This window comes from Porites lutea, chromosome 6, assembly GCF_958299795.1.
Source record: "Porites lutea chromosome 6, jaPorLute2.1, whole genome shotgun sequence".
NCBI classification, from domain to species: domain Eukaryota; kingdom Metazoa; phylum Cnidaria; class Anthozoa; order Scleractinia; family Poritidae; genus Porites; species Porites lutea.
The window spans coordinates 18,968,265-18,993,540 of NC_133206.1; the positions used below are offsets into that span (position 1 = coordinate 18,968,265).

The 25,276-nt window shown below is 38.7% G+C and overlaps 1 protein-coding gene and 1 pseudogene across 1 annotated transcript; both read right to left on the minus strand.

The window, feature by feature from the left end:
* Positions 1 to 834: 834 nt before the first annotated feature.
* On the minus strand, positions 835 to 2,926 carry LOC140941981 (uncharacterized; annotated as a pseudogene).
* LOC140940682 (GRIP and coiled-coil domain-containing protein 1-like) lies at positions 2,457 to 25,209 on the minus strand. The gene is made up of 11 exons (XM_073389661.1): positions 24,929 to 25,209; positions 23,270 to 23,571; positions 20,658 to 20,795; positions 19,423 to 19,512; positions 18,390 to 18,819; positions 11,350 to 11,628; positions 10,276 to 10,886; positions 9,262 to 9,386; positions 7,849 to 7,914; positions 3,973 to 4,102; positions 2,457 to 3,617 (listed from the first exon to the last, which is right to left on the minus strand). The coding sequence occupies exons 1-11, from the start codon at positions 25,011 to 25,013 to the stop codon at positions 3,570 to 3,572; spliced, it is 2,304 nt and encodes a 767-aa protein (XP_073245762.1). The 5' UTR covers positions 25,014 to 25,209; the 3' UTR covers positions 2,457 to 3,569.
* Between the last annotated feature and the right edge of the window lie 67 nt (positions 25,210 to 25,276).

The following is a 25,276-nucleotide window of genomic DNA, read 5'->3' on the forward strand; positions in this document are numbered from 1 at the left end:
TACACATTTATGTACACCCATATACATCTTATATGCACCTTATATACACCCATATACACCTTTTATAGAGTCATATACACCCATATTCACGTGGGTAGTTAGCAAACCACGCTTTTTCGTACATTTCTTTGCCTTCCCTGCACGAATACGACGTGAAATGACCAAATTTTGCGTTTTTTTGACGACGGGAAAGGCAAGGCGATAAATTATACCATCTCTGTTCTAACTCAGGCGTGGTCCCCTCCTCTCAGCTCCAACATAAATTCCCTTCTTTTATGTAACTGGGCAACTTGTGATAATCGTGAAATGGTTTGAAAGGATGCGGAGTCTGTTTTCAGCAACGTTTTCACCAAGGTCGCCGTAGTCGGATCGTAAAGTCCTTATTACCAAGCCATTACCTCCCTCAATCTCTCCGTATTGATTGTCTGCCGATCACGCTTAGCTGGAGGTAGCGGCTTTCCCAGACTGTTTGCAGGGTGTCAAGAGCTTTAGGGGTCCAAAAATATAGGAATATAGGACTTAGCGACCTGAAAATATAGTACAAAACCCTCCAAAACTGCAAAAATATAGGACTAATCCGGTAGTAACTTACAGGGACAACGCAAGGTTCTTTACTGTATTTAGACTCTCTAGATATACTTATTCATGTTGCCAAGATGCCAACAAAAGAAAGACCCTTTCTCCCTTTCAAAGATATCTTTCAAACTTAGAGTAAGTCCATTATTTACCTCACAAAGTCAAAACAGCGCTGATTTTTGGTGGGATTATAACATCCTCTCAGTAACAAGGAACTCCTCGGCATACAAGATTAATAACAATTCAATTTAATTTCAATTCAACAATGGTTGACAATATCAACAAGTCCGAGTCCAAAACTCAGAACTGACACTTCTGTGAAAACAGAAATGGGAATACTGACAATAACACTTAGAATTACAGAAACTAGGCCAAATAAAAGCCAATGAGAACAAAAATCACCATTCTGGATGCACTCATATTCTTTCCCATCAGGTAAAGTATTTGTAAATTACAGCCTTCATGGTTAACTCCGTCACCACTGCTGTTAGGTTGTTGTAGCAGTGTTCCTAATGTTGGATTTCTTGTTCTGTTTTGCTGCCTGCTTTGGTAGCGAGGCATTCAATCTTAGCTTTTTCGTAGGAAGTGGAACTTCTCCTCAGCTTTTTTCAATTAGCTTCCGTTTCTGACACTCGACACCTTTCTGCTTCTCTCTTAGCTCAGATAACTCTGTATTAAGCTTCTGTGATAACCCTGAAGCAGTTTATGCCAGCCCTATCACTGCTTCTCTCTTAGCTCAGATAACTCTGTATTAAGCTTCTGTGATAACCCTGAAGCAGTTTATGCCAGCCCTATCACTGCTTCTGACTGAACTCTTCAGTTTGTTGTTTCCGTCATAGAGGAGCTGGCCAACCCCTCCCAGCTTTTCTCCTAGCTCCTTCTCTCTTTCGTTAATAAGGGCTACTTCCCTTGCACGGAGAGATGCATTCTTGGCCTTCAACGCACCCATCTCCTTTTGCTTTGAAGACCATTTCGCATTTTGAAGTGTAGCAAACACATCCTTGCGACATCAAAGTTTCCTGAATTGTGGATTTTTAATTACATTGTACCAATCAAACATTTAAGCCTTTTTCATGACAAATGTCTTAAAAATAGGAAAATAGGAATTTGCTTAATTTATAGGACTTTGTAGGAAAGATCTGAAAAAAAAGGATTTTATAGGAATATAGGACTCGCTTGACACCCTGTGTTTGATCTTGAGCAGTTTTTCAAGTCGCAGTTCAGTCGATGTTCTAAAGTCACTGCAGAACATTGGCGTAGGAATATTAATTCCAGACAGAGTGATCTAGGAGTTTGCAACAGATTTTTTGATAAAGAGGATGTTAAAATTTGATCACGCACTAAAGCAATAGCTCAAAATACAATTTGTACTAAAAGAGTGTTATTTATCAATAATTTAATTTTAACCAATTTATCAATAATTGTTGTGCATAATTAATGACATTTTTAACTTTGGCTATAGCTCTAATATGTCCTATCGAACATGCTCGTTTATTCTCACTATCCTTTACCATCCTATTAGAACAAAAAATAAAAATGGAATATTGTTTAATATGTTGTTAAATAATTCAGACTGTAGATTCTTTAACTCTTGTTCTAATCACGCATACTGGTGTTTTAAACTTAACAATAAATAGCGTAGTCGGATCGTAAGGTCCTTATTACCAAACCATTACCTCCCTCAATCCCTCCGTATCGATTGTCTGCCGATCACCCCTAGCTGGAGGTAGCGGCTTTCCCAGACTGTTTGCAGAGTGTCAAGAGCTTTAGGGGTCCAAAAATGTAGGAATATAGGACTTAGCGACCTGAAAATATAGTACGAAACCCACCAAAACTGCAAAAATATAGGACTAATCCGGTAGTAACTTACAGGCACAACGCAAGGTTCTTTACTGTATTTAGACTCTTTAGATATACTTATTCATGTTGCCAAGATTATAGAGCCAACAAAAGAAAGACCCTTTGAACATTGGCGTAAGAATGTTAAGTCGGGACAGAGTGATCTATTTAACAATAAATAGCGTAGAAAAATCATTCAGTGCATTATCCCACACAGTGCTAAGTAGTGGCACGAAAGGCCTAAGGAATAGGCAGACAATGAGACTTATTGCCTGGTATAAATAACTAGTTTTACAAATTTGGAATCTTTGTGTCTAGAAAACCTCAGTGTTTTCTTAAAAGTAACAACTGTCTCCAAAGGGCAAAGCAAATCAGTCACATCGGTTGAAACTAATCATCTATCATGATTTTACATCGCCCTTTTCGACAGCTGTTGTAATGGGTACAGCTTCTAATGGACAGGCCCCACCCTCCCCCCTAGAAAAATGATTGTACAGTACACCCACCCCATGTCAGGAAATATTTTATTACGAAACAGTGCCTCCGAAAAGTTCGCTTAGCGTTGATTTCCACCGTCGCATATGTTTTTTTCGTTCGAACATGTAAAATTTACGTGCATAAATGAAATACAGGCAATGTATGGAAGGCGTCGCTTAAAAGTAAAAGTTCAGCGAAGTTTTTTTACATTTAAGCGTGACCTTCCATACATTACCTCTATTTCATTTACGCGTGTAAAAATCACGCAACAGTGGAAATCCCCCTTTACAGCATGTCGCAAACGCGATCCTCGTCATGGAGAAACGCAACTCTCGTATTAAGAAGACGCTATCCTCCTACCGAAATACGAGACAGTCATGAGAGAGAATTAAAAAAAAGTTGTAAGTACTAATTCAGAATCAGATTCCGTGAGTATGTGTGCATAATGCATGTTGTGTCGTATCGTAGACCTTTCAAGGGATGGTAACTTACTATTGAGTGGCACCGTATCTAAGAACTCCCCAATTTAATTACCTTATCATTTCAGTTTAAAATGTACTTCGTTACTTGATCCCCATCAGGAAAAAACTTGTACAGTTTAGCATAAAATGCTGGTTTTCCATAATGATAAACAATTCTAAAATACGTTTGTCATCAACTGCTACTTATGCCAGCAGTTATGTACCCCACCAAGTTCCTGATTGAACTTTCCTCACTTGATTCAGCTGTAAAAGAAAAGCAAAATTTATTGTTACCTAACTATGAAGAAAAAACTACATAAGGATTAAGGGCGTGTTAGAAAACCACCATAACAGGTACGCCGAGAAAGAATATTCTGGATATAAAAAAAACATTGCGTAAAGGAACATTTCATGGAATATTGTAAATTACAAATTCAACTACAGCAACATATCATGGTCCAGATAACTCTTCATGAAAAATCATAAATCTTCCCGACGGCTCTAGTTTTTAACTCTCAAAATTTTAGTCCCAGGTCAAGCATGCGCAGTTGACGACAGCACCCTTTAAAGTTTTTAAGTAAACTCTTTATGGTTTGAAATAAGAGAGGTTTTACTGTACCTCTCTAGGGCTGAATTGCAGTATGGTGGCTATGGCGGTTATCATTTGTTGTTTGACTGAGTAGCTGGTGCTCATCATGAACCTCAAAACAATGTTCTTTATATATTCCATGTTTGCACTCTCACGAGACCTACAAAACATACAGAGATATACATGACAAAGATGATGATACTGCTGAAGTGGAGGAGGGAGATAATTATGATGACGAAGAGACCTACAAAACATACAGAAATATATATATATATGACAAAGATGATGATACTGCTGAAGTGGAGGAGGAGGATAATGATGATGACAAAGATGATGATACTGCTGAAGTGGAGGAGGGGGATGATGATGACGAAGATGATAATACTGCTGAAGTGGAGGAGGGGGATAATGATGATGACAAAGATGATAATACTGCTGAAGTGGAGAAGGGGGATAATGATGATGACAAAAATGATAATACTGCTGAAGTGGAGGAGGGGGATGATGATGACGAAGATGATGATACTGCGGAAGTGGAGGAGGGGGATAATGATGATGACAAAGATGATAATACTGCTGAAGTGGAGGAGGGGGATGATGATGACGAAGATGATGATACTGCTGAAGTGGAGGAGTGGGATAATGATGATGACGAAGATGATGATACTGCTGAAGTGGAGGAGTGGGATAATGATGATGACAAAGATGATAATACTGCTGAAGTGGAGGAGGGGGATAATGATGATGACAAAGATGATAATACTGCTGAAGTGGAGGAGTGGGATAATGATGATGACAAAGATGATAATACTGCTGAAGTGGAGGAGTGGGATAATGATGATGACGAAGATGATGATACTGCTAAAGTGGAGGAGGGGGATAATGATGATGACGAAGATGATGATACTGCTGAAGTGGAGGAGTGGGATAATGATGATGACGAAGATGATAATACTGCTGAAGTGGAGGAGGGGGATAATGATGATGACAAAGATGATAATACTGCTGAAGTGGAGGAGGGGGATAATGATGATGACGAAGATGATGATACTGCTGAAGTGGAGGAGGGGGATAATGATGATGACGAAGATGATGATACTGCTAAAGTGGAGGAGTGGGATAATGATGATGACAAAGATGATAATACTGCTGAAGTGGAGGAGGGGGATAATGATGATGACGAAGATGATGATACTGCTGAAGTGGAGGATTGGGATAATGATGATGACAAAGATGATGATACTGCTGAAGTGGAGGAGTGGGATAATGATGATGACAAAGATGATAATACTGCTGAAGTGGAGGAGGGGGATAATGATGATGACAAAGATGATAATACTGCTGAAGTGGAGGAGTGGGATAATGATGATGACAAAGATGATGATACTGCTGAAGTGGAGGAGTGGGATAATGATGATGACGAAGATGATGATACTGCTGAAGTGGAGGAGGGGGATAATGATGATGACGAAGATGATGATACTGCTGAAGTGGAGGAGGGGGATAATGATTTTGACAAAGATGATAATACTGCTGAAGTGGAGGAGTGGGATAATGATGATGACAAAGATGATAATACTGCTGAAGTGGAGGAGGGGGATAATGATGATGACAAAGATGATAATACTGCTGAAGTGGAGGAGGGGGATAATGATGATGACGAAGATGATGATACTGCTGAAGTGGAGGAGTGGGATAATGATGATGACGAAGATGATGATACTGCTGAAGTGAAGGAATGGGATAAAGATGATGACGAAGATGATAATACTGCTGAAGTGGAGGAGGGGGATAATGATGATGACGAAGATGATGATACTGCTGAAGTGGAGGAGGGGGATAATGATGATGACAAAGATGATAATACTGCTGAAGTGGAGGAGGGGGATAATGATGATGACAAAGATGATAATACTGCTGAAGTGGAGGAGGGGGATAATGATGGTGACAAAGATGATGATACTGCTAAAGTGGAGGAGGGGGATAATGATGATGACGAAGATGATGACACTACTGAAGTGGAGGAGGGGGATAATGATGATGAAGATAATTATAGGGACCTTAACCAAGGACGGCGACGACGGCAGTGAAAACGTCGGTAAAAAATGAATTTGCGCTCTTTCAAACTTAATCGCGTCTATTTGGACCCGCTAAATATGTCAAATGCAGGCCACTTTTCCCGGAATTGAATTCTTACGTATTTTATTCAGGCTAAAAAAGATGAAAGAAAATTCGTTGTCGTATGTCCACGTCCTCCATAAAACGTCAAATTAGGAGGTTTCACGTCGTATTTCGCGTGCAGTGAACGTCAAAGAAATGTACTAAAAAGCGTGACGCACGTGCAGAACTGTTCTTTTGATCATAAAACCTATTGTTGTTTTGAAGTCGTCGTTGTGGTCGTCGTCGTAGTTGCTTAAGCTTCCTAATGATGATGATGACGACGACAATGATGATGATGAAAGCCTGCGTGGCAGGTGTAAATGAAAAGGTTGGAGGATCACGAGGCTATGATGAGGGTGGTGATGTTTAATGATAGTATTGGCGGTGATGATGATGATGATGGTAATGTCAGTAATGACGATGACTGATGATGACAAAGGGAATGATAACAGGCAGCTTAATATGCAGCTACGACGTCAACGGCAATGAAAAAGTCCGGTCACCAATAGAAATAACTCGTATTCTTTCAAACTCCATCGCGATTAATCCAACTCGTACACCCTCTGTATTATTTGTAACTTCGTCACGTTTTCCCATGTTCTTTATAAACATTAGAGTGTCATAAATTACACCTGGACTGAGAATTTAAGGCCAAAGTTTTGCAAGCGATGATCAGGAAATAAATTAAACAATGTAACGAACATGTAAAGCTGTTGTTTTGTTGATTGAAACTTTTCCGTTTTTGAAGATGCGGTTGCTGACGCAACCCTCGTTGCGTAGCTCCCTTAATTATGTGGTGGTCATGCTCTCAATAACGATAAGAAGCCAGAAACATTATTGGTTTATATTGTGCTTCAGTTTCAAAATATGAGTGATACTTAAAATACAGAGGAGAAGTCGTTACATCACGTTGTCATGGTGGCCGAATTTCTGGATGACAACAAACCGAAAATGTCTCTTAAAAGGTGAATTCGCACTGTTTCAAACTTCATCGATTCTATTCAGTTTCATTTGTTTTGTCAAATGTAGGCGAAATTATCTGGAGTTGAATCCGAAAGGACTGATCAAAGTTTAGAAAAAGAAAAAGAAAATTTTTGTGTTTCGTTCACCTCCTCCATAAGGCGAGTGCGTGAAATTAGGAAGCTTCATGTCGCAATCGTGCAACGACGGCTACGAAATGTACAAAAAAGAGTGATGCACGTGTAAATTTGTTGGTTTGCTAATAGAGTGGTTTTCGTTTGAGTGTCGTAAAACCAAAACCAAAGTAATTACTCTGGCCAATCACATAGGACACAGACAATACATTGAACCAATCAAAACTCGAAGTAATTACATGTGGCTGACGCAAAGCGCGGGAAAATGCATGCGAGCGCGTCATAATTGGCTTTGGTTTTACTTCTGATTGGATGAAAAGGTGGCGCGAATCTTTTAAGCCAATCGCATCGTGTAGAAAGTGCAAAACCAATTACTTTTCGACACTCAAATGAAAACCGCTCTATAAACTTATTTTTTGGCCGTTTCCGTTGCCGTCGCCGTCGTCGTTACTAAAGCTCCCTATTGTTTTGATCCAAAAATTTTGCTACCATGGTAACGTGACGTCACACTTCTCCTCTCTATTAGAGTCCATCTTAGAGATGGTTCCACAGGGAGAGAGAGCGAGAAGACTGTCTGTAACAACAGGGAAAGGGCAGACCATGTGAATGAATTTTATTTCAAGTAAAGATACCACATTTTCATGTCCCTTACCTGTCTCTTTCAAGCTTCCTAATTTCTTCTTTAAGAACATTAGCCTGGTCCATCAGTTTGTCTCCTCTGACAATACACAAAATACAAGTTTAAACTAACATCTGTAATTAACAAAACAAAACAAATCAATACCATTGCCGAAGCATTAAATTTTAAGTCTTTAAAGAAGGCGCGAGTCTGAGTTTGGTGCTGATCCCTAAGGCTAACCACACTGCAACCTCCAAAATATGGAGATTGCCTACCGCTTCCCTCTTGCGCGTTTAAAAACACAGTAGATTTTATACTTTCAGGACTTTTGCCGAGTTGTCGACCTTAAAGGTATGGATCTGACCTCAAAGAGTACTTTTCCAACAAGCCTGTAGACGAAACAAAATCACCGATAAATGTTCACTACACTGGTAGTACAGCGGAAGGTATCGATCGAGCGAGCGATGACGGTTTCATGTTTGTCAACCACAATCTAAGGCTTGTAGATGACTCTTCAAGCATTGTTGTGAGAGACGGCGAAGCGATGTTTTCTCGCAACTGAGGTGCGGCCGGGTTGTGCACATTTACGTTGCAATTCACATGAAAATGCCGATAATGAACTTCTTAGGACCCAAATGTGATCACCCTTAGTTTTTTCCTAACAGTCCATATGTCTCAACCGACATCTCGCTAAAACGGACAACTAGAGTTGTTTGCTGCCTTACTTCACCCCATTTAGTTGACTCTCAATAAGACGGACATCAGTGGCGGATCCAGACCTTCAGAGAAGGGGGGGGGGGGCTGGTCATCCAGACCCTGAAATAAGGGGGGTGGGGGGGACACGGTCGAAAAAAAATTTTTTTCGGCCCTTTGGGCCTCATTTTGGTCTGAAAATAAGTGGGGGGGACGGGCCCCTCCCCTGGATCCGCCACTGGACATTTCTCTATGACAGACACATATTGCAAACCCCAAAGGTGCCTTTCTTAAAGAGAGAATTAACTGTATCAATACATAATCACGAGAAAAGGTTACGAGAATGAATAAAGTGATAACGAAAGGGAAAATTCTTCGATCTTTTATCAAATTGTCTCAACTAATTCTTTAAGGACATCACGAATGGAGATCAGCTTGGAGTATTTGTATGAATGCAGATATTAGGGCTTTCCATAGAATCATCTAGATCATATTGATCACCTCCACTGTTGCAAAGTCCTTGGTACGATCCAGACAATCAACATGATTTTTTGGAAACTAGTCTATATACACACTTCCGTCTGGATTATCCATCATCGCATTGTGTTTTTGTACTTAACATCTTCTTTTTCGGCTGGACAAATCCTTTCCAGCTAATTCAGGCCTTCGAAGCTTCTTGCAGTTCAACACAAATAATAAAGACTGGTATAATTACAAAAGATGTGTTTAAACGTTTGTAAAAGGGAAACAAACCTTAGTTCGGAGTCTCTCAAAGCGACTTCGAGTTCATTCTTCTGCCGCCTTATGGCTGTACTTTCTGCTTCTCTTCTGGCCTGTTGTTGAGCATAATGAACCAGGGTTCTCTCACTGCCTGTAACCTAATGAGAGTAAAGTCATGGTGAAAAATGGCTTTAAGTCAACTCAAGCTTAGCCCCAAAGCATATCAGATTACCTCAAGAGCAATAATTCGAGTCATTTACCGTAAATGTGTTAACACTATGTTTGGCTCTCAGCAATACCATAAATAACCTCTTTTAGTCAAATCCAACTAGTGGTCTATTATCAATGCTGCGTTCTGATTGGTTGAGCTACTACTAGGCTATATGTTATGGCCCCCTAGTAGCGAAAAGCGCGGGCTTTTTGGCGGCAAAGAAGGATTGAAGTCTAGCTTTAACTAGCTAAAAAATTTTTATTTTCGATATTTTTGACCAACTAGTTGGATTTTACTAAAGAAATTATTCTTCTCGCCCTCATGGCCTCTGAGCCCATTCGGGCTTGAGGAATAATAATGTTAAATACTTTAAATAACAACTATTCTTTTCTATACTTTTTCTTATTTAAAACTGGAGAAGTAACCTCTGGTAATTCCTTTTTGTAGAAAAAATAATACTGAAAAACTCAACGTCTGTTATATAGTGGCGTGCAATTATTAAAGGACTAGTTAAAAGTGTTATGTTTCTGTAAGCAGTTTAAGAGCACTTGCACATCTTTCACATTTACAGCTAGTTAGTGGTTGGAATGTTAGGGCAAATCATTAGCAGGGGGTAACGATTTGTATACATGTTGTTACCAATTTACTAAACAATCAGTAAATTTAACAATCTAACATTTGTAGTCATTTAGTAATTCGTAGGTCAACATAAAATTGGACCGCTGAAACCTGTGGTCGGGGGGGAGGGAGGATGCAAGCACATCTGTTGCCCAACCCTTCCCTACGGGCCTGCTGGATATTGAAATTACTGAAACTATTTTAAAAATTTCACTTACTCCCGAATTTTTGGACAACAGCTGATGAACAGCTGCATCAGCTTCAGAAGACTCAGGCAGGTCCATGGAGGCCTGGGATACACCAGTCATCTCCACAAACTTCCTTTGATAAGAAAATACTGATCTTGTGTCAGCTGAAGGACTGGCACTTGGGCTACGGCTCCTAAGCATTTCGATTTCTGCATCTTTCTCAGCAACAAGAGCAAGTGTCCGTTCCCTTTGATTTAAAACCTGTCTTTCAAGGTCTTCAAGTTTTTGTTTGTAGACAGTGTTGGCTTCTTCTTTTTCCAGCCTGTAATTTTCCTCTGTTAACTTGAGTTGGTCTCGTAAGTTTGTGATGACCTTTTTTTGATCAAGTTCTCTTATATTGTTTGACTCTTTTAATTCTTGAAGTTGCTTTTCTAAGTCTTCATTTTGCAGTTTTAATTTTTCCATGTTGCCTATTTGCTCACTTAGTTCTTTAAATGATTTGTTTTTGTGAAGAGCTTGTGTCTTCACTTTGTATCGTTCAAATTCTTCCTTTAGTTGACGCAGTTGCTGTTGGCAAACCTTGTGAGATGGGTCACTAATAAAGACAGACTCAAACTCTGACTTGCTCAGCTCTTCCAACTCTAAGGAGATGGAAAAAAAAGACAAACAAACAATATGGGTTTGTCTTTGTTTCTCCTAAGGTAATGGTCAAAATTAATAAAAATATCAGAACTACTTCAACTCACTCTCAAAGAAAACTGTATAGAAACCTACTGTGTAGGTTCAGTAGCTTTTAAATGAATGGTTTCTGTGTAAGAATTTAGAAGACAACTACCAAACTTATTCATCTATGTAGACGGAATAGTAACAGAAACTGCAATTAACTCTGGCAGTGAAGGCTTCCTGCAGCTTTGCAGCTTTTAAAATGGTTAAGGGCCAGCTAGCTAGAGTAAGCCTGCATCAAGTCATGGGAGGATTGGGATAAGATGAAAAACTAAACAGAGCAGTATTTTATTTTTCAACTTGAAAATCAGGGCTTACCTAGTGGCATCTCCTAGCTTTGGTAAACACACATCACTGCACATTATAGTTTATTATCCTTACCCAAATCTAATGGCTTGTCTGCTGAGTTCAAAGCAATTTTTAGCAGTCCTTTCAACTTCATAACTTGTTCTTTTAATTCTTCTGGTGTTTCATCTTGGCCAGCTTCCTTTTCATTGTCAGGTGCATGGTTTTCATCAGTACTCATCTGTCTTGTTAATTCTACATTCTCTACATCCAGCTGATGCAAGCGATCTTTAAGTTTCTGAATGGCTTGCTGATCTTGAAGTCTCAGTTTTTCATAATTTCCAACAACTTCTGACAGTTCTGACAATTTGACCTCTGTAAAGACAGTGGCAAGAAATGTGTTTACCTAAACTGCAAATCATGTGTACAAAACAACAACAATATTATTCAATGCTGATGTCACAACTTTTCGCAGCCCCAGATCTGAGTGGAATTTTCTGATAAGTGGATGCAGCTGATGTACCACTTTTTTTATGGCACATTGTGTTGAGGACGGAACACACGACTAGGCGACATGTCCCTGCAACAAGTCCTAGCAACAAATCACTGAATGTGTACAGTTCGGGCAATAATATGCTGTACCAAGTTGCACAAGGTAATAAAGAACACTATATTTCTTTAAAACTTCAAATTACAAGAGAAACACGCTAGCACCAAGAACACTCTGCTGGTTTCCAAGGAGGGCATGTTGACACGCTCTCCACTGATGCACGTCACAGTGACAAATCACTTCATGTGTACTGGTTTGTCTCAGCAACAGAATCTTTTCACCGCACAAATTAAATTTTTGATTTTGTGCGACTTGTTGTGGAGGCAGAGGTTTTCACAATAATTCTCCAGCATACACGAAGCAATTTCTCTCAGTGATGTGTCGCCACAACGTGTTGCTGAAACTTGTTGCCTAGCATGTACCGACCTTTAAAGAGCATTTACAGGAAGCAAAGGGTAAATCAAGATGCTTTAATTGCTGAAATTTGAGCAAATTAATTATAATGGTGTCATTTTGTACAGACTGTAATTTTTAGCAGGATTTTTCATGACTACAGGTTTTACACATTAGGGTTCTAAGCCTAGAGAGTTCAATAATACCTCAAGAATAAACCCCTACATGCAGATTCCCACCCCTCCCTGCACCTCCATGAGTTTAGTGAGAGGTCATAACCTGCAGGTAGTATGTCAGACGGCTGATGTGGCATATGAGACGTCTCATGGCAGATGTCTGATGTCCAATGTCTGATGTGGAATGTCAGTCATCTGATGTCTGAAAATGAAGAAATGATCGTCGCAGTGAATGCAATTTATGCAATTGCGTAAAGAGGCCTGAAAAAATTCAGGACTTCAACGGGGCCTGAACCCGTGACCTCGCAATACCGGCGTCATGCTCTACCAACTGAGCTATGAAGCCACTGACATTGGGAGCAACATTCATTGCGACGATCATTTCTTCATTTTCATTTCAACATGATTTATTTCATATATCATTAACACTTATCTGATGTCTGTTGTCTGATACAGTATATCAGACGTCTGATGTCAGATGGCTGATGTCTGGTGTTTGATGTGGTATGTCAGATGTCTGTTGTAATATTTCACACGTCTGATGTCCAATGTTTGATGTGATATGTCAGACATCTGATGTCAGTTGTCTGATGTCAGGTATCTGATATCCGATGTGGTATGTCTAATATGATATGTCAGAAATCTGATGTGGTATGTCAGACATCTGATATCAGATGTCTGATATAGTATATAAGATATAATATATATAATATATATGATATACCCAATGTCTGATGTCCCATGTCTGATGTGGTATGTCAGATGTCTGACCTGGTACGTCAGACGTCTGATGTTGTATGTCAGAAGTCTGATGTGGTATTTCAGACATCTGAAGTCAGATGTCCCATGTGGTATGTCAGACATCTGATATGATATTTCAGACCTCTGATGTCACACGTCTGATGAGGTATATCAGATGTCTGATGTGGTATGTCAGACGGCAGATGTGGTATATCAGAGATCTGAAGTCCGATGTTTGATTTGGTACATCAGATGTCTGATGTGGTATGCATGTTAGACGTCTGACGTGGTATATCAGGCGTCTGATATTGTATGTCAGAAGTCTGATGTGAAATATCAGACATCTGAAGTCAGATGTCCGATGTGGTATGTCAGACGTCTTATATGATATGTCAGACGTTTGATGTGGTATATTGAATTGATTGTTGAAAAACATGCACCAAAAAGAAAACTGTCTAGGAATCAACAAAGGCTCTCAAAAAAACCTTGGTTAACAAGAGGAATCATTAAATCTATCAAATCTAAGCACACTATGTATACAACCCATTTTTTATCTAATGACCCAGTCAAAATAGCTGAATTCAAAAAATATTCAAATAAGCTCAACCAGCTTAAGAATATTAGTATGAAAACATATTTCTGCAGGCACTTTGAGATGTGTCAAAGTAATTTAAAAGCTGCTTGGAAACTTATTGGCACACTGATAAAGAGAAAGACAAAAAGTCAGACTATTCCCCTAAGAACAACTAGGAATACCAATAATGAAGATATTGCAGATCAGTTTAATAAACATTTTATTATTGTAGGCCCAAACTTGGCCAGTAAAATTGACAAAAGCAATGAAAATCCTGCACAATATATCTCGTCATCTTCAATTAACAGTTTTGTTATGGAAAATGTCTCAGAAGATCAGGTTTCTAACTTGTTCAAAAACCTAGATGCAAACAAATCATCAATTAGCATACCTAACAAACTAATAAAAATAGCGGCTGAGCCATTATCTGTTCCATTCACACAAATTTATAATCAATCGATTGAAACTGGTATAGTTCCATATATATGAAAAGTTTCACAGGTTACTCCAGTTTACAAAAATGGTGATGCAACTTACCCAGCCAACTAAAGGCCTATGTCAACTCTCTCATCTTTTAGTAAGGTTTTTGAAAACTTTAAGTTAATTTATAACCAGCCATACAACTTTCTTGAAAATATAGCATTTTGTTTAAGTATCAATTTGGATTTAGAAAGGGATACTTCACTGAGCAAGTCAACTTAGAAATTACTGACTCACTTAAGAAGGCTATGGATAAAAAATTGGTCACCTGCGGCCTTTTTCTTGACTTTTCAAAGGCATTTGACACAATTAACCATGACATTCTGTTATCAAAACTCCATAGATATGGTTTACGTGGAAATCCTCTCAGATGGTTTGAAAACTACTTATACAATCGTAATCAGGTCGTCAAAATTGGTGACACTATATCTAGCAGTCAGACCTTTATCTGTGGAATGCCTCAGGGATCAACTTTGGGTCCACTGTTATTTCTGCTTTATATTAATGATTTGCCAAACTGTTCAAGCAAACTATCCTTCTGAATATTTGCTGATGACACTAATATGTTTTATACAATTAATAATCTGCATAACCTTGAGTCTGTCATGAATGAAGAATTTAAGTCCGTAAGTGCTGTGCCATTAACAAATTATCTATAAACTTTTCAAAGACAAATTACATCCTAGTCCCATCCTCAAGGTTAAGTGGAAGTATAAATGTAAATAACATCAAGATCAAAAGCCAAATAAAGTACCTGGGTGTGTATATAGATCAAAACTTACACTGGGGACCTCAGATTACACATATCAACAATAAATTAGCAACAAATATAGCAACTATTACCAAATTAAGACACTTTGTAAATCTGCATACAATGAAACAACTGTATTACTCTTTCATCTATCCATATTTAACCTATGCTATCACTAGCTGGGGAAGTGCTTGCAAAACTAGGCTGAATAGGATCAGGACTAAGCAAAATAAATGCCTCGTTCAATTTTTTTACACACAGTAGAGAGAATGCTAAGTCTTAATATAATTTATTAGATATCCTCAAATTTGATAACATTTTCAAACTTAAAGTAGCACTCTTTGCACACAAAATCATCAACGATCCAACAGGCATCCCAACAATATTCTCTAGAACTCTACCTCTAGCTTCCGACTGCCACAGTCGTAATACTAGATTTGTCTCTAATCTTAACTTCCATGGACCACAAATAAAAAATAACTATGGAGCTTCCACTTTTCCTTTCATTCCATCCAAATTAGGGGAGACTATTCCACTAAAGCTTAAAAAACTATATTACTACCGCTTCTCCAAACGCTTCAAGTTATAACTGCATAATTTGCAATCTGATTCCAAGAATATATTGATTTAGTTTACTTAGTTTAACCACTTTGTCTGATATGTCATCAGATGTCTGACATACTACGTTATTAGACGTCTGTTATAGGTCATCAGACGTCTGACATACAATATCAGACATCTGACATACAATATCAGACGCCTGACATAACATATTAGATGTCTGTTATACCACATCAGGCGTCTGATATATGTCATCAGACATCTGACATACCACATCAGACGTCTGATATATGTCATCAGACGTCTGACATACAATATCAGACATCTGACATACAATATCAGACGCCTGACATAACATATTAGATGTCTGTTATACCACATCAGACGTCTGATATATGTCATCAGACATCTGACATACAATATCAGACGTCTGATATAACATATTAGATGTCTTTTATACCACATCAGACGTCTGACATACTATAATCAGACATCTGACATACCATATCACACGTCTGATATACGTCATCAGACGTCTGACATAGAATGTCAGACATCTGACATACCACATCAGACGTCTGATATACATCATTAGACGTCTGACATACAATATCAGACATCTGACATACCATATCACACGTCTGATATACGTCATCAGACGTCTGACATAGAATGTCAGACATCTGACATACCACATCAGACGTCTGATATACATCATTAGACGTCTGACATACAATATCAGACATCTGACATACCACATCAGACGTCTGATATATTTCATCAGACGTCTGACATACTACATCAGACGTCTTCTGTTATACGTCATCAGACATCTGACTTACAAATTATATCAAACATCTGACATACCACATCAGACGTCTGATATACGTCATCATATACATACCATATCACACGTCTGTTATACCACATCAGACGTTTGACATACAATATCAGACATCTGACATACCACATCAGACATCTGATATATGTCATCAGACATCTGACATACTATATCAGACATCTGACATACCATATCACACGTCTGTTATACCACATCAGACGTTTGATATACAATATCAGACATCTGACATACCATATCAGACGTCTATTATACCACATCAGACATCATCAGACGTCTGACATACCATATCAGAGGTCTGTTATACCACATCAAACGTCTGATATACGTCATCAGACGTCTGACATACAATATCAGATATCTGACATACCACATCAGACATCTGACATACAATATCAGACATCTGACATACCATATTAGATGTCTGTTATACCACATCAGACGTCATCAGACATCTGACATACAATATCAGATGTCTGACATACCATATCAGACGTCTGTTATACCACATCAAACGTCTGATATACGTCATCAGGACGTCTGACATACAATATCAGACATCTGACACCACATCAGATGTCTGATATATGTCATCAGACGTCTGACATAGAATATCAGATGTCTGACATACCATATTAGATATCTGTTATATCACATCAGATGTCTGATATACGTCATCATACGCATGACATACCATATTAGACGTCTGACATACCACATCAGACATCTGACATACCATATCAGGTGTCTGTTATACCACATCAGATGTCTGATATACAATATCTGATATACTACATCAGACGTCTGTTATACCACATCTGACATCTGATATATGTCATCAGATGTCTGACATATTACATCAGAGGTCTGACATACCACATCAGACATTTGATATACTCATCAGATGTCTGACCTGTATCAGAAGTCTGACATACCAGATTGGGCATCTGACTTCAGACATCTGATATACAACATCAGACGTCTGACATACCTTATCAGAGGTCTGACATACCATATCAGACATCTGACATACCACAAACACATCAGACGTCTGACATGCAATATCAGACATCTAACATACCACATCAGACGTCTGAAATACCACATCAGACGTCTGATGTACCTCATCAGATGTCTGACATACCACATCAGGCATCGGACTTCAGATGTCTGATATACCACATCAGACATCTGCCATACCTTATCAGACGTCTGACATACCACATAACATGTCTGACATACCACATCAGATGTCTGACATATCTTATCAGACGTCTGACATACCATATCAGACATCTGACGTACCACATCAGACATCTGGTCAATATGCCACATCTGACATCTGACATACCATAACAGACATCTGATATACCACAGTAGATGTTCGACGTACCACATCAGACATCTGATCTCAGACGTCTGACATACCACATCGGACATCAAGTGTCTGACATACCACATCAGAAATTAGATGTCTCACATACCAGATCAGACATAACACATCAGTCACCTTTTTAGATTTTAAATTTTATTGATTTTATTGTGTTTGCACTATTTACATATTGATTGCATTGGAATTTTAATTTGTATAAGTACCTTGGAGAACAATGTCAGAAATAAAGATAACAAGAAATTAAGGAATTAAGATGTGCACAATGACCAAAGTAGTTAATGCTTCCAGGTTGGTCATTGCCATGTTAAGCTAGCTGGCAAAGACAATAAGCGTAGTGAAAAATAAATCTCTGATGTCCAATGTGGTATGTCAGACATCTGATGTCAGATTATTAATGTCCGATGTTTGATGTGGTATGTCAGATGTCTGACTTGTGATGTCAGATGTCTGATGTGGTATGTGAAACGTCTGATGTTGGATGTTTGATGTGGTATGTTAGACTTAGTTTGTGGAAATTCTTAGACCAAGCCCATGTCACTTTGTAGACAATCAACTGTACAACTATCAACAGCTGATGGTCTTTCACCCACAAGGTAGAATAATCCTCTGTGCATACCATATAGCTACCTGAAGAGTGAGATTACTACTAGATACCTACCCAAGTCTGCCACCCTACACTCTTCCAAACTTGTGATGATCCTCAACCGTTCTTCAGCTTCATTAGCTCTCTTCTGCTCTTTAACTACAGCCTCAGAATGCTCTTTCTTTATCTTAGACATCTCATTCTGCAACTGAACCAGCAGAGGTGAAGGTTGAGAAGCAACTTTCTCTGCCTCTTTTAGTCTTCTTTTAACCTGTTGTAACTCTAGTTGCAGCTGGGAGATTTGATGTTCATACTCTTCAGTCTTGCTGCCAGGTAATCTCTGAGTCAGTAGGACCTGTTCTTTTGCATCTTCCAGCTGTTGTTCTAGGTCTTCTTTTGCAGACCGCTCCGTGGACACTAACATTTGAAGTTCACGCAGCATCAGGACATGATTGTTCTGTTCCTCCTCACGGGCTTGCTGTTCATGTCGCATGCGTAACTTTAGCTATGGATAAATTTCAAGTCTTTATTTAAATTCTGTGGGCAGATTTATATTAATTATTAACATTCTAAGATGTACATAAATAGGAAACTTTATTTGAAAAAGTCCAAAATCTCATAACCTTTGAATCTGACTAAAAACTCGTACAATCCTGCACCTCTGGTACACATGCGAGGTGATGAGGATAAACCACTGTCACTTTCGGAAATCATTTGGAAAGAAAGATTCATCACGCAAACCGCCATCTTGGGCCTTGCTGTCTTCTCCAAAATAGCCTTGCACTGGTATTGTGAACCAAATGGTACGGAAATTTGTGGGAATTCCGATTAAACCAAAAAAAAAAAAAAAAGAATTACTCCCTGCATCAGCCACTCCAGTTTTCTATACAAAAGGTAAGCACACCTGGTTTTCACTAGTGTTACAAGTTAGCATATGTGCAAGCATACATGTAGGAGTCCTGTGTGAAAGTGATTGGTGATGAGCAGAGCCTACAACCTGATTGCAAGTACAGTTGAAGGAAAAAGTTTGATCCTTGTGCTTGTGCTTGCACTTGTGGTTATGCCTGCACTTACTAGTGGTAACATCATTTAAAGGGTCAATACAAACCTCTTGAAGTTGTTCTTGCAGGGACTCTAAGTTACTTTTTAACTTCTCTATTTCTTGTTCATGTTCTTGGTTTTTAACTTCATGTTCTTGCTATAAAACAAGAAAAAGCTACTTAGCACTTAGGTTAAGAGGCATGATACTTCTTTTTTGCTATCATTTAATGTTGCAGTTCCTTAACTATGCTTTAAAAGACAAGGTTAACTAAAAACACAGCAACAAGACATATGGCATAAAGGGGGGAGCATCGCTCTGCAATTGGCAGGGCAGATGACTTCCATAGCGTGACCATAAAGCCTAACTTATCTCCCCAGCGTTAGTTTAAAAGATCTATGCCGGATTGGACAAGTTCTAGGTAGGTCCAAAACAGATATCTTACAGCCTAACTCTCCACGGTACTATGAGCTAAGACCACTGGCCAGCATTGTACATGTGCAACTTAATGGAATGAGTGTTGGCAATTATATTGCTCAAGCCATTTTATCTTTATATCAGCACTATGAGCTGACATGTGCTGGAATAATGGCAATAAAATCGCTAAAAAACAAAGTTTGGGGAAGTCCCTGGAAGACTTTAGCTGAAAGGGAATAAACAGTGGTGAGCCTGCGTTTATTGATGAAAACAATAAAACTACTCCAAAGGGAGGGAAGGGTGGGATTTTCAAAAAACTTTTTTAACAAGACCTTTAGTTAGCTTAATGTCTGAGGGTCAGCCAATGATAAATGTTGTACTACTGAATAAAGGGAGCACATGAGGTGCTCCACGAGGTAAACCTGTAAATAATTTTAACTAGCCATAAAGAGCAAGTGATACATATGTAGCCAGCTAGATTGAAACATACGCTAATATCTTCCATTGTGTCTAGTAACTTCCCACACTTGACAGTGATAATTTTAACATACTACGAGTTATTTGCAATGGCAAGTGTAAGCCGTAAATTAATGTGCAACTTAACCTAAAGTGAAGTCAACCTAAGTAAACTTAGCTTAACTTTCATACTTGTCAATCTTGAGATCATAAGTTTGTAATTCTAACTAGACTTAACCGATGTAAATTAACTTAGTTGAATTGCGTAACATACTGCGAGTAAAAGTTAAATGTGTACACAAAGGCGATATCCCAATGTTGTGTGACCTAACCCTGACAAACTGAGTCACACTCCATTAATTGTGTTTTAAGATTGCCTTGTAAACCTTTCTATATTTAATTACTACATCAAGGAATATTACAAAACCAACCATCATTTTCTTTTTATCTGCCTGGTAGCTGGCCTCCATCTTTGATTTCTGCTGCATTACAGTTGCAAGTGAAGCACTGAGAGTCGCAACCTTTTCCTGCTGTGTGTCCAACTCTGCTTGTAAAGATGAATTGTTTTCCTACAGTCAAGAGATGACAAAAGGTTACTCAATAAACTGTACAATGTAACAGGACATCTCTTAATCGTTTACTATTATAACTTGATTAATCGTAAGTTAGTGTATAGAAAAGGATGGTGAAATGTTAGGAGAAAATAATATTTAATACAGTCAACTCTCCCAAGTCGGACATTTTTACTGGACCAGCGCTAAGTGTCTGTCTGAGAGAGATGTCCATCTTGTGTAGAGAGTTAACTAAAAAGTGTAAAGAAAGGCAGTCCATAAAGAGAAAGTTAACCATAGTTTGACTCCCACTTTTTTTTATGACCTACATTTAAAATCATCCAGTCTGGTAAGTACAGGGGCTGTAGGGCTGTAGTCATTTGTTTACTTAGAACTGTAACAAAAAGCTAACCCTAATAAGTTACAAGCAGAACTGATTTAACCTACAGTCTCAGACAAAAATAGTTGGGACACTTTAACGAAACGCTGTTTTTTCCCTTCTCGTGCTCCCCTCGTCCCTCTCAAAGTTGTTTATCGCAGTTTGGTCACCAATTCTTGTACACCAACATTGAGGGGACAAGGAGACCCCAAAGTGTCCCAACCATTTTGACTGACACTGTGTTTTTGAGGAATTTTAGGTATGTAACTCCTCGTTGGTTCTAGTGGCAGGAAATCGCTAGGCAGGTATATGCACGTTTCGGAGCCATTTTTTCGGGAAAAACATTAAAGATTTCAAGGATAGAAAGGGAGAAGACAATGAATAGAGGAAAGAAGTCTTTGTTTCTTTAATTACAACATTCCACGGTATTAAAAAAGCTTTCTACCTATTGGGTTTAAAGAGTGAACAACGGATGAGTCAAAACTGCCCGCATTATTTCGCAGGCTGTGTATCTTGCCGCTCATATCTTGTACCGGTGGAGACACAATTGGACGGGTCACCATAACGGGTCACCATACTATCCAGGGCGTTTTCTAAGAGCTCTCTGTTATATATAATGGATTAAGAAAGAAAAGGGTAAGGTACTTTCATACTTAATTGAAATAGCCAAGGTTTATATCGCCTTGATACATGTAAGACAAGTTATTAAAACTTTGACCATGGTGACACGATTGTTCGCTGAAAGAAACATATAAATATCTTAATTAAATTAATGTACAGTGACCCGTGTACACGTCGAGTAGAACGCTTTTTTTGAGGTTTCAAGGATAGGTAGTGTCCTCGTTTTATATGATTCATGTTTTGTACCTCAAGTCCCACATTTATGGCACAGTAGTTTGTTTTAGAGTTATTCAGGAAGGTGTATATTTGGGATAAAGAATGAGAACCGATGTCACCATTTGGCGCAAGGCCAAATTAACATATGTTGTAAACAACTTATAAAAAGTTGTCGATTTCACAGCAGTAGCCTGGAATATCATTAAGAAACTTTTTGGCGTCGGACCAAACAGTTACACTATTGTTGGACACCCTTTTCACGCTCTTGTAGTCAATAGTATCTTTAAAAATTTAGAGGGCGGGATACTATTCTCGCTGATACGTCTTGGGAATAATCCTGCCTTGTTGCATTTTCCTCCAAACTGAGGAAAAGTTTCCCCCTTTCTCTCGAAATCGCTTAATCGCTCTTTCAGCTGTCTTTCGCCTCTTGCCCTTAAGTTAGAAATGCGTCCCTTTGAGCCTTGTTCCTACACTCTTTCTTGGCAAAGAGGCGTTCTTTATTACTCTCCACACATGTTTTTTAGAAATGTGGCACATTCGAGCGCCTCTCTCTATATGAAAACCCTGAATCTTATGTAGATAGTATGCACGTGCTAGATTGTCACGCTATCAATCGGCCACTAGAAAGCTATTTGTGTACGGTTTAGTGCACACTCAGTTCCTTTTATTTTACAATATTCGACTCTGCCCAAGAAATTTCTGCGAACTGGTCATTCTTTGTGTTATGTTGTTATGCCCAAATAACTTAGTTCACTGCTATAGAAACGTTCGCGAAACACAATGGATACCCAACAAACCAAAAGCCCGTTGCTTGTGACTGACCTACAGATTAACCTCTGTACCTGTCAACATGCCTTCAAATTCCTCCCTGACACAGTCTCAGAGAAAAATAGTTGGGACACTTTAACGAAACGCTGTTTTTTCCCTTCTCGTGCTCCCCTCGTCCCTCTCAAAGTTGTTTATCGCGGTTTGGTCACCAAATCTTGTACACCAACATTGAGGTGACAAGGAGACCCCAAAGTGTCCCAACCATTTTGACTGAGACTGTAATAACAAATTTTACCTACAACATGAACACTTAGTTAAGGTAATTGTGCTAATAATTAAAACCAAAAGATCTATATTTTTGGGGACTTGCAAAAATATAAAAACTAAAAATATTAAAATAATCAGTTAGCACGCTTTCCCACTTGCCTCTAGATTAATCATTTTATGAAATCTGTATACTTATTGTTGATCAATTACTATCATTAAAGCTACATAATTATACAGCTACCTTGCCAGCAAGCTGAGACTGATCTTCACCTTCCACTTCATTTTCTTTCACTGCTAATGGATGGTCCAAAACTTCTTTTCCTTCCACACTTTCTCCTTTCAAAGGGTTTTTTGCACCCTCTTCTTTATTTGTTTTCTTGCTTTCATTCCTTCCATTCTCCCCAGAATGATCATCAGCCTCTGATTCTGCTGCTTCCTTTTGAAGGCTTTTTGGCACATGGTTAGTGGAGGTTGTCAAGACATTGACACTGGCTTCCAAGGCATCTTTCTCACTCAACAAATTCTTGTAGGCATGGACAACATCTGTTAAATAATCAATGTAACAAATGAAATAACTATAATTATATGCAGTTAATTCTCTTCTGTAGATACCTCTCTATTAGAAAACACTCTGCAAACATCACTCTTGTGGACACTTCATGTGGTCCTTGGTAAGATTATTCACTTTGTGTAGTTTATTAGCCTGTGAAAAAGCTCTCATCTAGAGGAGAGGAAGGACCTTACTCTTTGCCTTATTATCAGCCTGTTGTGGCCCACTTCTCGAATGTCCTAGTTATCTTAGGGTCTGAAGAGCGGTTTTATGCTTACAAGGTCAATTTTATTACTGGCAAATAGGCAAAACAGTGAACACTTGCAATGTTGCAGGACTGTTTATTGTGTTGTGACCAATCACAAAGATCAGGACATGCAAACTAGCTACAAAACCACAAACTAATTAACGTTCTTGTTTGCGGTTTAGTTTCTCACACGCAATTGGCTTTTTCTTGCGACACAATAACATTCCAGAAATATTTCTGGTGTTCACAGTTTTCCCGGTTTGACTGTAATAGTTTTGGAAGTTAAAAATAAACCTATCTGTTAATGAAACAAAATGGACCAGTTTGTGAGCTAGAACCCATACTAATATCAGTCAGGTTTGGATTTCAGGTTTTTTGTCTGTTTCTCAAAGGTATACCAGTAATTCTGGGCCAGATTGTTCAAAGCGGGGTTAAGTTAACCCAGGGTTGGGTGAAATTTGAATTCAGTTATGAAAGCTTGAAAGGAAAATTCAGTTTAATTCTTTTTGTCAACAATGTGATGACTGGACGTTCCAAAAGGAATAGAGAAAATTATCCGATAAAATGCTTTTAACCAAAAGAAAAAGAAACCTGAATTAAAATTTAACCCCAGGTTAGCGCTAATCGGCCTTCGAACAACTGGGCCCTGCCTGATAAATGGACCCCAGTCTTAGCTAAAAAAGCTTTAGACCCCAATCTATCGGCTAAAAAAACTTTAAAGAGTTCCTGAGCTCAGCTCAGGGCTGTCATTTAGTTAGTAGATAAATCCAATAAGTAGGCAGGGAATTAAACTGCAACGAATTATTTTTAGATCTGAACATTTTCCTATTATTTCCTGTGAAAGTGGCCAGCAGTCATGCTCGCAGCAAATAGGGGAAGGTCCTTAGTGACAGCCCTGGCAGCTATTGACCAGATGAGAATATGTTGATTATTTTAACAATGCTGCTTTCTTTGACTGTTCAAATGTCAACCCGAGATAGGGGCAGTCCTCAATTCAGAGCTGAACCAACCGTTTAGAAGAATGGGTCGAAGTACTAGTTCAAGTTTGTCTTTTCCTGAAAAAAACATAAAACATAAGCGTGTAAAGTAAGAAATTCTCTTACCTCTGAGCCTTGTTTCATACCGAGTTAGTTGCTCTTTCTGGGCTTCTACAATTTTAATAAGTTCAAATCTAGATTTCTTCTCCATATGGTGACATCCAGTTCACAATTCAAGCATCGACATCGAGCTGAAACTATCTCATATCACTTTCCCCGCCAAACGTCAAAGAAATAGCTACAACCTGCTTCATGAAATCCGTAAAAATCTCTACCAGTTCTTTTTTCTCTCTGTAGACGTGTAAAATAGCAGCATTTTGCCAGAAATGTGAAAGAATTTAGAGGATGTTTCACGTTCCAATTTTCCGAATTTACCAGGCGCTCGGACACGTATCTTACTTCGTTGCCGCGAAA

Excerpts from the sequence above, each read along its gene's own strand:
- LOC140940682 (XM_073389661.1), bottom strand. The coding sequence starts at position 25,013 with ATGGAGAAGAAATCTAGATTTGAACTTATTAAAATTGTAGAAGCCCAG. Across the intron at positions 23,572-24,928 it reads GTATGAAACAAGGCTCAGAG|ATGTTGTCCATGCCTACAAG; the intron begins GTAAGAGAATTT and ends ATTATTTAACAG. Across the intron at positions 7,915-9,261 it reads TTGAGAGACTCCGAACTAAG|AGGAGACAAACTGATGGACC; the intron begins GTTTGTTTCCCT and ends GTGTATTGTCAG.